General features: G+C 44.6%; 1 protein-coding gene across 3 annotated transcripts in view; it reads right to left on the bottom strand.

Moving 5' to 3' along the window:
* LOC142858010 (zinc finger protein 124-like) overlaps nt 1-10,425 on the bottom strand; it is a 73,574-nt gene extending 63,149 nt beyond the window's left edge. For all 3 annotated transcript variants that reach the window (XR_012911909.1, XM_075987309.1, XM_075987313.1), the window contains exons 1-3: nt 10,314-10,425; nt 1,372-1,498; nt 278-335 (exon numbers count right to left, since the gene is read on the bottom strand). Coding sequence is in view for 2 of the 3 variants with exons in the window: in XM_075987309.1 (XP_075843424.1) it covers nt 278-335; nt 1,372-1,498; nt 10,314-10,316 (188 nt within the window). In the remaining variant the exon portion in view is untranslated. The remainder of the gene's footprint in view (nt 1-277; nt 336-1,371; nt 1,499-10,313) is intronic.
* Nucleotides 10,426-13,089: the final 2,664 nt, after the last annotated feature.

Below are 13,089 nucleotides of genomic sequence, written 5' to 3'. Positions count from 1 at the left end.
ATGGAATGCTGGTGTGGACCTGAACGACTGGTGGCCCCCGCCAGCAGGCCCCCGCCAGCAGGCCCCCGCAGAGCCTTCTCAAACAGTGACAGTCACTGGCACTGCAGCCAAGGGGTTACGCTGCAAAGACTGAGCATTCTCACACTGAAGTATTTTTGATGAGAAGTTTCTAATGATGGATAAATTAAAAGTGATTTCTCTTTGTGATTTAATTAAATTTATAAGGCATGTTAAAATTTCTATAAGACATTTGATTCCACTTATACATGCAAATTACCTTTCATATCTTCCAAAATTTTTGCAATCTTCAATATTCTGTTCTTCCCATATATAGCCTAAAATACAGTACCAAAAATTTATGATAAATTATTAGAAATTAATGAAAACAAAGCTGGAGGTGGTGGCAAATGCTTTTAACCTAGGCACTCAGAAGGCAGAGGCGGGTGGTCTCTGTGAGTTCAAGGCCAAACTCATCTACGTGGTGAAACCCTACTTTGAAAAAAAAAGTCAGAAATTTCTGAAAACCAGAGGATGGAAATAAAGCTCCCTGGTTAAGAATACTTACCTTTCTTGCAAGAACACAACTTTGGTTCCCATTTCCCACACTGGGCAGCACACAACCCCTCCTGCAACTCCAGCTCCAGAGGAATCCCAAGTCTCTTCCTCCAGGGGCTCCTGCACTTACACACGCACACCCCTCAAGGCCCTCACACATGTATTCTTCATCATCATCATCAGATTCGGGGCTCCTGCACTCACACACACGCACACCCCCTCACACATATATTCTTCATCATCATCATCAGATTTTCAAGACAGGATTTCTCAGTAGCTATGGAGCCAGTCCCGGAACTCACTCTAGACCAGGCTAGCCTTAAACTCACAAAGATCCTCCTGCCTCTGCCTCCCAGGTGCTGGGATTAAAGGTGTGCGCCACCACAGCCTGGCAACAATTTTTTTTAAGAAGATGATAAAAGAAGCGTTGGTGATATGGCTCAGGGGTTAAAAGTGCTTACTGTGTCAGGCAGAGGTGTTGCACGTCTTTAATCCCAGCACTCAGGAGGCAGAGGCAGGCGGATCTCTGTGAGTTCAATGCCAGCCTGGTCTACAAGAGCTAGTTCCAGGACAGGCTCCAAAGCTACAGAGAAACCCTGTCTCAAAAAACCAAAAAAAAAAAAGACACCTCGGGAACTGGCTCAGCCCCTCCATCAGGCTTTAGCTTCTTGAGCCATCTAACCCATCTAACCTGCTACTATTCTGTCACTTACTCACCAAATTCTTCCCTTTCTATACCCAAATCACACAAGACCATTTCTAAGAGGGAAACACTTGCTCTCTAACTTAGCTAAGGAAAAGAAGCACAAGCCTCACCTACGGCGGCGAGGTTCCTGCAGGTCTCCAGCATCACATCTCTGTACAGACTCTTCTGGGAAGGATTCAGCAAAGCCCACTCTTCCTGGGTGAAGTGCACAGCCACGTCCTCAAAGCTCACCAGGTCCTAAAACATCCCACACATATGTATAAAAGAACTGATGGCGTGGGGGTGAGCGGATGAGAGATGGTTCAATGGTTAAAAGCACTGACTGCTCTTCCAGAATACCCGAATTCAATTCCCTGCACCCACATGGCAGCTCCCAACTGTCTGTAACTCTAGGATCTGATACAATCATAAAGATAAACATGCAGGCAAAACACCATATACAGAAAATAAAAATTAATTTTTGAATAAAACAGCTGACAGGACTGTGAATGTGTACTCAACTGATAAAAAGTGTTCACATATGTTTGCAATCTCCACATGTACCTCAAAACAGAGGAGCTCTAATGCAAACCCTGAACAGCTGTGAACAGCAATATTCAAGTAAAAACCCTCCTCTCGTTGAGTGGCCTGGGAATTAGAGTGCAGGCCAGCCTAACCCAATGCTCACTCATAGAAAGTCCCACCACTCAGAACAGAGCTGTCTGTCTTTAGACATCTATGTGTGCAGAGTTTAAAGTTTGCTGGGTGGACAGAACAGGATAATGGGGAGAGCTCATGAACACAAAAATGAGAATAAACCACTCAGCACAATGAGTTATAAGAATACTGTGGCAATTCAGAACCATTTTCCTTACAAACTCAGAAAAGCCAACGACAATGGACACGGGTGTGACGAGCTTCCTTGGTGAGTACCAGTCACAAATGCTGTCACCACTTAAATGGGGAAATGAGCCCATCCTATGTGCTAACAGAAAAAGAAATCATTAAGACTCCAGAGTACAGGTTACGCCAGTCCAAATGTTAGGGGAGAGAACAGTCTCTCATGCCTGGGTGGAGATCTAACACTCCAGCTCAGCCGATTCCATCACTCTGACAAAGGGAGGCCCCTAGGAAGGCAGGCTTGCTATGCTAAAGAGACAGCTGCAGTCATTCGTTCTTCAGTGAGTTACTTTCTTTCCCTTTCCAGAATCCCTGGCCCACCACAATCACATAGGGTTAAGTCTGCCCAGCTTTTCTCAGAAAAGCATATTTTCCCTCCTTTCTCTTTTGTGTTGGTTGGTCGGTTGGTCAGTTGGTCGGTCACTTGGCTTTTTGAGACAGGCTTTCTCTGTGTAATAGTCCTTCTCTGTTTAATAGTCTTGGTTACATTGGAACTCATTTTGTAGACCAGGCTAAATCAAACTCACTGAGATCCACCTGCCTCTGCCTCCCAGGTGCTGAGATTAAAGGTGTGCGCCACCACAGCCTGGCTCTATCTCTTTTCTAAGCATACTTTAACTCTTTGTCCTCCACCCCAATATTTTGTGTTCCCTCAACTCCTTCTCTAAAGCCCCCCCCCACCATACTGCTTGTTGGCTATGCATCTCCCTCCATGCCTCCATGGCTTCCCCCTTCGTCTCCAAGAAGCTCACCTGCCCTACAGTTACTCCTTTAAACACTGATAAAATTGGCCTTGTGCTTCTGTGAGTGCATTCTGAAATTCTTTTATTAATGAGACAAAGAACCCCCAAAGGTGATCCCAATTTCCCCTGTATCACAAATTAAATCAACTAATATAAATACTAGATGATCAATATTTAAAGATCTCAACTTTTCGCATGAAAGCGAACACCTTTAATACCAGCAATCAAGAGGAAAAGGTTGGCGGATCTCTGTGAGCTGAAGTCCAGCCTAGTCCACATAGGGTGTTCCAGGCAAAATAAAGATATAGGGACTGAAGAGATGGCTCAGTGTTTAAGAGTGCTTGTTGATTTTGCAGAAGATCCAGGTTCGATTCCCAGGACCCACATGGCAGCTCACACCCATCTGTGACCCCAGTTCCAAAGATCGAATACCTCTTCTTATTTACCTCTGCAGGCAGGAAACACACACGTTGTGAACATATATACATGTAGGAAAACCACTCATACACACACATAAAAATACTAAAGTAAATAAATCTAAAGAAAAAAACAAAAATAAGTTGTTGAGGAATATTATTTTCAGGCGAGTGACTTTTGTTTATGCTACATTTGTTTAACTCTGTGAAGGTGTGTGGAGGCCCAAAAACGTGAGCCTATTTCCAGCTTGTCTGAGGTCAGAGTTCAGCGTGTTCACCGTGGTTGACGAGCGTGGCTGCACACCCTGACCTCGGGTGACATTAGGATGATGGCCCACACAGGTGGATCCTCTCCCCCCTGACCTCGGGTGACATTAGGATGATGGCCCACACAGGTGGATCCTCTCCCCCCTGACCTCGGGTGACATTAGGGTGATGGCCCACACAGGTGGATCCACTCCCCCCTGACCTCGGGTGACATTAGGATGATGGCCCACACAGGTGGATCCTCTCCCCCTGACCTCGGGTGACATTAGGGTGATGGCCCACACAGGTGGATCCACTCCACCCTGACCTCGGGTGACATTAGGATGATGGCCCACACAGGTGGATCCTCTCCCCCCTGACCTCGGGTGACATTAGGATGATGGCCCACACAGGTGGATCCACTCCACCCTGACCTCGGGTGACATTAGGGTGATGGCCCACACAGGTGGATCCACTCCACCCTGACCAATGGTCAGAAATTCAAGCATACTTTTGCTCCTTCTTTTGAAATAGGAGGTTTAACCTAGGGAGTGGCTGCCTTCAGGATACTTGGTCTCGGGTGGGTTCACAACAGAATGCTAATGACTTGATGGTTCAAAGTATGAAGCAAACAACTGCTCTAGTTGTCCTTTCGCTTCTTCCCCATTGTACTGGATATAAAAGCGTATGGAAAATTAAACGCAGGCAGTCTTCCCTGGAACTCCCTCCCCGTACTATCCTGTGTTTTCTGTTTCATCATTTTCACTTGAGTCTTCGTACCCTTTACTAGTCTAACCCTCACGCCCTGCTAAGTTGTATACTTGTCAAAGCATGGTCCTCACAGCTGCGTTACTGCGCTGGTCTAAAACACCAGATGGTCCTAATAAAGAAATGAACGGCCAATAGCAAGGCAGGAGCAAGGACAGGCAGGGCTAGCAGGCAGAGACTATAAACAAGAGAAACAGGAGCAGAAGAGAACTAGGAACACAAGAACAAGGAGGGGAGAACATCTCGGGCCAGACACCCAGCAGGCTCAGAGTAAGACGGAAAGGTATACAGAAACAGAGAAAGATAAAAAAGCCCAGAGGCTTTTTTAAGAAATGTTCACAAGAAACAAGCCAAGGTGAGGCAATCATAACTAAGAGTAAGCCTCTGTGTGTGATTTATTTGGGAGCTGAGTGGCAGGCCCCCCAAAAAGCCAAAAGAGTAAAACACCCACAACAATAAATAACTGGGTGATGGTGGTGGCACACACCTTTAATTCCAGCATTTGGGAAGCAGTGGCAGGTGGATCTCTGTGAGTTTGAGGCCAGCCTGGTCTACAAATTAAGTTCCAGGACAGGCTCTAAAACTACAGTGAAACCCTGTCTCAAAAAACCAAAAAGAATAAATAAATCTCAAAGTAATTTAATACTTTAATTACACTCTTCAGGTCTTGCCTCCAAGATGACCAAAAAAGAAAGACTCATCATAGTAAAAAAGGGGCCAGCTAAGCCCAGGGAGTACCCAAGGACAAGGACAGTAAGAAGTTCATAGTTCCAAACACAGTAGAGGCCTCTGCCATTAGTATCATCGACGTTTATGCGTATGCTACACCTATGCCAAGCTGCACTACTGTATGAGGAGTGCCACACAAAGTAAGGTGGTCAAGAATTGATCATGGAGGCTGGAAGAAACAAACACTCACCATGACTTAGATCCACTGGTGTTGCCCTCTGATCACTAAGAAAGTCCATGTAAAGAGTTGGCTTCATGAAGACAGATTAAAAAAAAATCACATGGGGAACAATAAAATAAAATGGAAATTATACTTTATAGAGTAAATAAAATTACATGGAGCATGGCGGCACAAGTCTTTGATCTCAGGACTCTGCAGGCAAAGGCAAGTGGATCGCTTTGAGTTTGAGGCCATCGGAGTGTAACATATTGAGTTCTAAGTCAATCAGAGCTTCAGAGTAAGACCCTTTCTCAGAGCAAGTGTGTGCGGGGAGGGGGTAATTACATTCATTTATTTAGGGGGTGAATGTGGAGTTCAGAGAAAGGCTTACAAGACTGGGTTTACTTCTCCCATGTGTGGGTCAGAGGATGAACGCAGGCTTAGCCCCAGGATCCTTACCCACTGAGGCATCTCATTAGCCCTGAGCGGAACGTTTCAATTTTAATTAAGTAATGCTAGAGCATGATAGAATTAAGAGAAGGATGGTCTATCTTTTTAGGAAAAACTCAATGTAGCAGAAGTAGTCCATAAATCTCACAGGCTTTTTTGTAGTCAACCAAACTTATATTTCTAATCTGACAAGGACTAACAGCTGTTTAGTAAATGTCAGAGTATTGCCTAATAGATATAGGAACAATAGTACATGTCTTACCTAAAATAGTTCAAGAACATACAAACTATAAAATTGACACAAAAAGCAAATTTTAAAACATATCCTCTCTTAGGAACTGAGGTCTTCAAAAGCACACACATATCAAGGCATGTTGAAAAGACACTTTCAGAAAACATCTGAAAAGGCTCTCATCTTGAGCCCCAATTTCTCTCAAAGCTGGATCAGCAGAAAATATGCGTGACACAGAAGGACAAAGACTGGCTGCGTTAAAAGATGGTCCCTAATTCAGCCGTCCACAAATCTGTTCACATGTGCCTTTTCCAGTCTTGCTTCTTAACTCTTGACACTCAGAGAAATCTGTGAAAAACAGCAACTGAATACAAAGTGCACTCGGAGGCAGATTGCCAACACACTGGCAATAGTTCTGGTAACAAAAACTTTGGTAACACTAAACAAATGGGACAGCAAACCCTGGAGAACACAGAAACTGACTCCAGGGACAAGGTCTCACTATCTATGCAGCAGTGGTTGTCTGAAACTAACTGTATAGACCATGCTGGCCTCAATCTTATGGTATCTACCTACCTTTGCCTCCCCGGTGCTAGGACAAAAATTGTGCCGCCATGACTAGTCTCAAAAGCTCGGGCCGTGTGTGTGTGTGTGTGCGCACGCGCGCATGTTTTTTGAGGATTTTATTTTTAGCCAACAGTGATACAATGAGATGATGTCATAGCATTTTTTTTTTTTTGGTTTTTCGAGACAGGGTTTCTCGGTAATGTTGGAGCCTGTCCTGGAACTAGCTCTTGTAGACCAGGCTGGTCTCGAACTCACAGAGATCCGCCTGCCTCTGCCTCCCGAGTGCTGGGATTAAAGGTGTCATAACATTTTTAAAGATTTTTTTTTTTTTAAGATTTATTCATTATATAGACAATATTCCTCCTGGCTATACACCTCCATGCCAGAAGAGGGCACCAGATCTCATTACAGATGGTTGCAAGCTGCCATGTGGTTGCTGGGAATTGAACTGAGAACCTTAGGAAGAGCAGCCAGTTCTCTTAACCTCTGAACCATCTCTCAAGCCCCAAGATTTTATTTTTATATTTATTCATGTGTATGTTTAAGTGTCTCTATGTATGTATCACATGTGTTCCAGACCATGGAGGTCAGAACGACTCAGATCCTTCAGTGCTAGAGTTACTAAAAGCTGAACCACCCACCAGCTGGTGGCGACATGGGCCTATGGGGGGGGGGCGCCATAATCACACAGAAAGGACAAATGCTGCAATCCCATGGTCAAACGTTTCTAATTTAGATGAAATAAAATTTTTAGAAATGCAAAAGATATCAAGAGACACACAAAGAGAGAGAACAGTTTCAGTGGGCATGGATTATCAAAAAAAACCCGAAACTTAAGACAGTGATAAAGTGGTGGTGCGCATCTTTAATTTCAGCACACAGGAAGCAGAGGCAGGTGGAGCTCTGAGTTCAAGGATAGCCTGATCTACATATTGAGATCCTGTCTTTAAATAATTTAAAACTATGACATCAATATTATCCTACACAGACAGTAAGTTGAAAAAACAAAACCAACTATAAACAGATGGAAATTTTTTTTCTTTCTTTTCTTTTCTTTTCTTTTTTTTTTTTTTTTTGAGACAGGGTTTCTATATACCTTTGGAGCCTGTCCTGGAACTCGCTCTGTGCTGTGGACCAGGCTGGCCTCACACTCATAGCGATCCGCCTGCATCTACCTCCTGAAAGTTAGGATTAAAGGTGTGTGCCGCCACCGCCGCCACCCAGCTTAAACTGTATTTCTAAGGTAGCACACAACTGTGATCTCACAAATGGGTTCCAGAGTGCAGGTGGTATTAATGCCGTGACCTCCCGGCCAGTCCAGAACAGAAGCTATGAGAGCTAGAGCGGTGGCTCAGCATGTAAGAGCATGTATCGTTTGCTTTTAAATTGATTTTATTGAGTTATGCATTGTTCTCTGCTCCTCTCCCATTCTCTCCCATGGTCCCCACGCTCCCAATTTATTCAGGAGATCTTGTCTTTTTCTGCTTCCCAAAGAGCAGCAGAGTTGATCCCAGTGCCCACCCCAGGGAGCTCATAGCAACATATAACCCCAGTTCCAGGGCACCTGACACCCCTCTGACCTCCTTAGACACATGCACACAAATAAACAATAACAAAAAATATTTTAATTGAAGCTGAGTAAACGTTGAGTACTAAACCATATGCTTGAATGCACAAAGCCTAAACTCAACCCCTGGCACCCAAAAAGGAAAAAAAAATTCTAAATTTAATATATTACACTATCAACAAGAGAAGTAGAAAATATGATTATGTCAATAATTGGAAAAATACATGGCAAGAGGAGTGGAGAGATGGCTCAGAAGAGCATTTGTTGCTCTTGCAGAGAACCCACTTGGCACCTTATGATCAACAATAACTCCAATTTCATGGGGTCTAACATGCCCTCTGGCCATAGGTACCAAGTACACACACTTACATGCATGCAAAACACTCATATACATGAAATAAATCTTTTAAAAAGAAACTAGTCCTTTTTAAAGTGCATTCGAGGCCAGCCTGGTCTATAAGAGCTACTTTCAGGACAGGCTCCAAAGCCATAGTGAAACCCTGTCTTGAAAAACCAAAATAAATAAATAAATAAAATGGGATAAGGGCCAGGAATGGTGGAGCACACCTTTAATCCCAGTACCTGGGGAGGCAGGGGCAGACAGAGCTCTAAGAATTTGAAGTCAGCCTGTCTACACAGTAAGTTTCAGGCTACCCAAAGCTACGTAGTAAAACCTTGCCTCATTGCCTCAAAGAAAGTAAGAGCATTAGCCGGGCGGTGGTGGCGCACGCCTTTAATCCCAGCACTCGGGAGGCAGCGGCAGGCGGATCTCTGTGAGTTCGAGGCCAGCCTGGTCTACTAGTGCCAGGACAGGCTCCAAAACTACAGAGAAACCCTGTCGCGAAAAACTAAAAAAAAAAAAAAAAAAAAAAAAAAAAAAGAGCATTAAAAAATATATACTGTTTTGTTTTTTAAGACAGGGCTTCTGTGTGTGACCCTGGCTGTCCTGAAACCCACCCTGTAGACCAGGCAGACCTCTAACTCAGAGATCCACCTGCCTCAGCCTCCTGAGTGCTGGGATTAAAGGTGGGAGCCACCACTGCCCAGAGAACAATACTGTCTTAAGCACTGAGCCATCACCACAGGCCATCCACTCATCTCTTTGAGAGAGGGTGTCACTACAGAGCTCTGGCTAACCTGGAATTCCCTAGCTGTGTAAGCCAAGCTATCCTCAATCTGCCTGCCTCTTCCTTCCAAATCCTGGGATTAACGGTTGACCAACCCATCCAGCAAGGACTACAGGTATTTAATCCAAAAATAGCAATATACTCCATGCTTAAGAAACAGGAAGCTTCAGTACTAAAATGTCAGGTTTCCTCAATCCACACTATAAATTCAATAATGGCAATAAAAATCCTAACTTACTTAAAACTAATAAACTAATTCTGAATTTTATAGGGGGAGGGGGAAAAACTCAAAATGGTACACACAATTTCGGTGGAACAGCACACAGACCTACAGTTACACTACCAATTAAGTTAAGATTATATGCTGGGTGGTTGTGGCGCACGCCTTTAAGCCCAGCACTCGGGAGACTGAGGCATGTGAATCTCTGTGAGTTCAACGCCAGCCTGGTCTACAAGAGCTAGTTCCAGGACAGGCTCCAAAGCTACAGAGAAACCTGTCTCGAAAAACCAAAGGTGGGGGGGAGAAAGAAAAAAATCCCGGGGAGGGGGGGAAATCACAAAAAGTATAACCTTTTCTTTTTACCAAGGGAAACTCAACGAGATGGAGAGTGGTAAAATGTATTGGCAGAACCAATGCGTTTACACACAAAGAAATTAACCAGACAAACTTTTAATAATGGAGCAGTCGAGAGCATTAGCTATTCTTCCAGAGGATCTAGGTTCAATTCCCAGTACAACTGTCTGCGACTACAGTTCCAGGAGATCCGACACCCTCAGATATACATACCGGCAAAACACCAATGCACATAAAATAAAAAGCAATTTTTAAAAAAGATTAACGTTTCACAATATTAACTCAAGTTGAATGCTTGACCTAAATGTTAAAAGCAAAATTCAAAACTTCTATAAAATAACAGGAACTAGACGACCTAGAGTTTCACAGCTTTCTGATGAGACACCCAAAGTAGGACCAAGCTGCCAGCACCACACAGTATAGCGAGGGCCCCCGGTGCAGGGCGGGGCTCCCGCTGCGATTCTCTACGCAGGCGCGGCCCGCGGGCCGAGGATACCGGGCCCGGCGCCACAAAACACAAGACAGCGCTGCCGGCCCCGCCCGAGCCCCGGGGAGGATGCAGCACAGCCGGCTGGGACGGCCGCCCTCGCTCACCATGGCGCGGCTTCCCGAGTCGCCCGAGGCTCCTCACAGCTCCCGGCGGCGGGGCTCGCGACGCCGCACAGCGTACCCTCGACCGCGGCGCCAAGCCCACAGTATGGCGGCCGGTAGGAGCCCGCCTCTCGCTGCCCGTCGGCGCTCCTGATTAGACGGGGCGCTCCCAGGCCCTGATTGGCTAGCAAGGCCTGAGTGACACCAGCTCCCAAAGGCCGAGGCATAGGACTCAAATGACAGCCATAGCCCCGCCCTCCTATGCCAGGCTTCCAAGCCTGAGCTGACCTGGCCGAGGTCAGGGGAGAGTTGCGTTTAAAGCAGACCTTCCTCCTCCCTGGTAAAGCTGTTCTCATAGCATGTCTAATAATTCCTCCTGGGCACCAAGTCGCCATTCTGCACATTCTACTACACACCGAGTGTTCGTTGCAGTAACCCTGCTGCCTCACAACTAGAAAGACCACACACACACACACACACACACACACACACACACACACGAAACAGGACCTGAGATTCTCCAGGGAGCAGGAACAGTAGGTTAACATAAGTATTCATTTTCTCTATTTTCATAGCACATGTGTTCTTCCAAATTAATCTAGTTAAGATCTGTGCTCCTTTTATCCCGCCCCCATCAATCCCATCCATGCCTTTACAAAAATTCCAATTTAAACAAAACAACAAAACAAGAAATTGAAGTCATGGAGCAAGGAAATGTCTTAGTAGGTTAAGCCTGAACATGGAAGGAGAAAACCAACTCCGGGGAAGCTGTCCTCTGACCTCCAAGAGTATGTCCTACATATACACATATACACATAGTCACTAAATAATTACAAATTTTATTTATTGGTTTTGTTTTTATTTTTTGTTTTGTTGGTATGTTCCAGACAGGGTTTCTTTGTGTAACAACCCTGGCTGTAATGGAACTCACTTTGTAGACCAGGCTAGACTCGAACTCAGAGATCCGCCTGCCTCTACGTCCCGTATGTGCCACCACCACCCTGCTTATTTATTGGTTTTTCCAGACAGGGTTTCTTTGTGTAGCTGTCCTGGAGCTCGCTCTGTAGACCTGGCTGGCTTTGAACTACAAGATCTGCCTGCCTCTGTCTTCCAAGTGCTGGGATTAAAGGTGTGCACCCGTTCTTTTTCTAAAGAAGAGAAAAAAGCCAGGCGATGTTGGCCTGTGCCTTTAATCCCAGCACTCGAGATGCAGAGACAGTCTAATCTCCGAGTTAGAGGCCAGCTTGTTCTACAGAGTGAGCTCCAGGACAGCCAGGGTTTCTCGGGGGGGGGGGGGGAGGAAGAGAAGAAGAAGAAAAGAAGAAGAAGAAGAAGAAGAAGAAGAAGAAGAAGAAGAAGAAGAAGAAGAAGAAGAAGAAGAAGAAGAAGAAGAAGAAGAAGAAGAAGAAGAAGAAGAAGAGATAAAAAAATTTTTCTTTTTCTTTGGTTTTTCGAGACAGGGTTTCTTTGGAACCTATCCTGGAACTAGTTCTTGTAGACCAGGCTGGCCTTGAAGTGACAGAGATTCGTCCTTCAGTCTGCCTCCCGAGTGCTGGGATTAAAGGCACAGAAACACAGAGACACAGACACACAGACAATCTCTCACCTCCAAGTGGGTCTTTGGAGATGAGGGTGGTCGCCAATCCTGAACAAGCCCCCAGATGAAAGGACCCCTGGAGTGGGGAGACTCTCACTCAAGTCTCAGGATAACACGACCCCCTGGGAATTCAAGAGAGACCGTCCTTGCTACAATCACACGAGGTTTATTGACAGGACAGGGACTAGTGCACTGAGGCGGAAACTCATTTCCCATGCAGGGATAGAGTTCGACCCCGAGTAGCTGGGAGAAGGGGTATGTAAGGGAAGAAACCATAACCCAATAACCCAAATGGGATAGGGAGGGCATCACTGGAAAATTCCAAAAAGTACTAGTGATCATTGGAAAATTCCGAAAATAATACCAGTGATCATTGGAAAATTCCGAAAATACCAGTGATAATCACAAGGGGGTAACTCCCTGTTTCTCAAGATTATAATCTAACTTTGTGGTCAGCTAGAGTCACTGAACCAGCTAGTCTAGATTTTTGGTTCTTCTCTCCTTGCTAGATTTTTGGCTCTACTCTTTCTGCTAGAGGGGTCTGAATTTTTCCGGGTCTTTCATTATGATTTTGCTAAATAAATTTTCTGTGCCTTTGAGTTGAACTTCTCCTTCTTCTATACCTATTATTCTAAGATTTGGCCTTTTCATGGTGTCCCATATTTCATGGATATTTTGGGTTAAGCTTTTGTTAGATTTAATGTTTTCTTTAACTGATGAGTCTATTTCCTCTATTGTATCTTCAGCCCTTGAGATTCTCTCTTCCATCTCTTGTATTCTGATGTTCATGCTTGTGTTTGTGGTTCCTGATCTTTTTCTCATGATTTCTGTTTCTATAATTCCTTCGGCTTGTGTTTTCTTTATTGTTTCTATTTCAGTTTTCAAGTCCTGGATAGTTTCTTTTATATGTTTGATTTCTTTTTCTTTGTTTTCTTTAAGTGATTTGCTGATTTCTTCCAATTTTTTGTTTGTTTTTTTCTCCATTTCTTTAAGGGAATTTCTCATTTCATCCTTAAGAATTTCAAACATTCTCTGGCGGTTATTTTTTAGATCATTTTCTTCTGGTTCATCCATATTTGGTTGTTCAGGTCTTGCTGTTGTAGGGTCTTTAGGTTTTACTGGTATTGCGTTGCTCTTTGTGGTGTAGCGTGTGATCTTACCTTTTCTACTCATCTTTTCCTC

The sequence above is a fragment of the Microtus pennsylvanicus genome, chromosome 9, assembly GCF_037038515.1.
Source record: "Microtus pennsylvanicus isolate mMicPen1 chromosome 9, mMicPen1.hap1, whole genome shotgun sequence".
Lineage (NCBI taxonomy): Eukaryota > Metazoa > Chordata > Mammalia > Rodentia > Cricetidae > Microtus > Microtus pennsylvanicus.
Note: the sequence above shows the minus strand (reverse complement) of the source record. Positions and strands in the feature narration are given on the sequence as shown.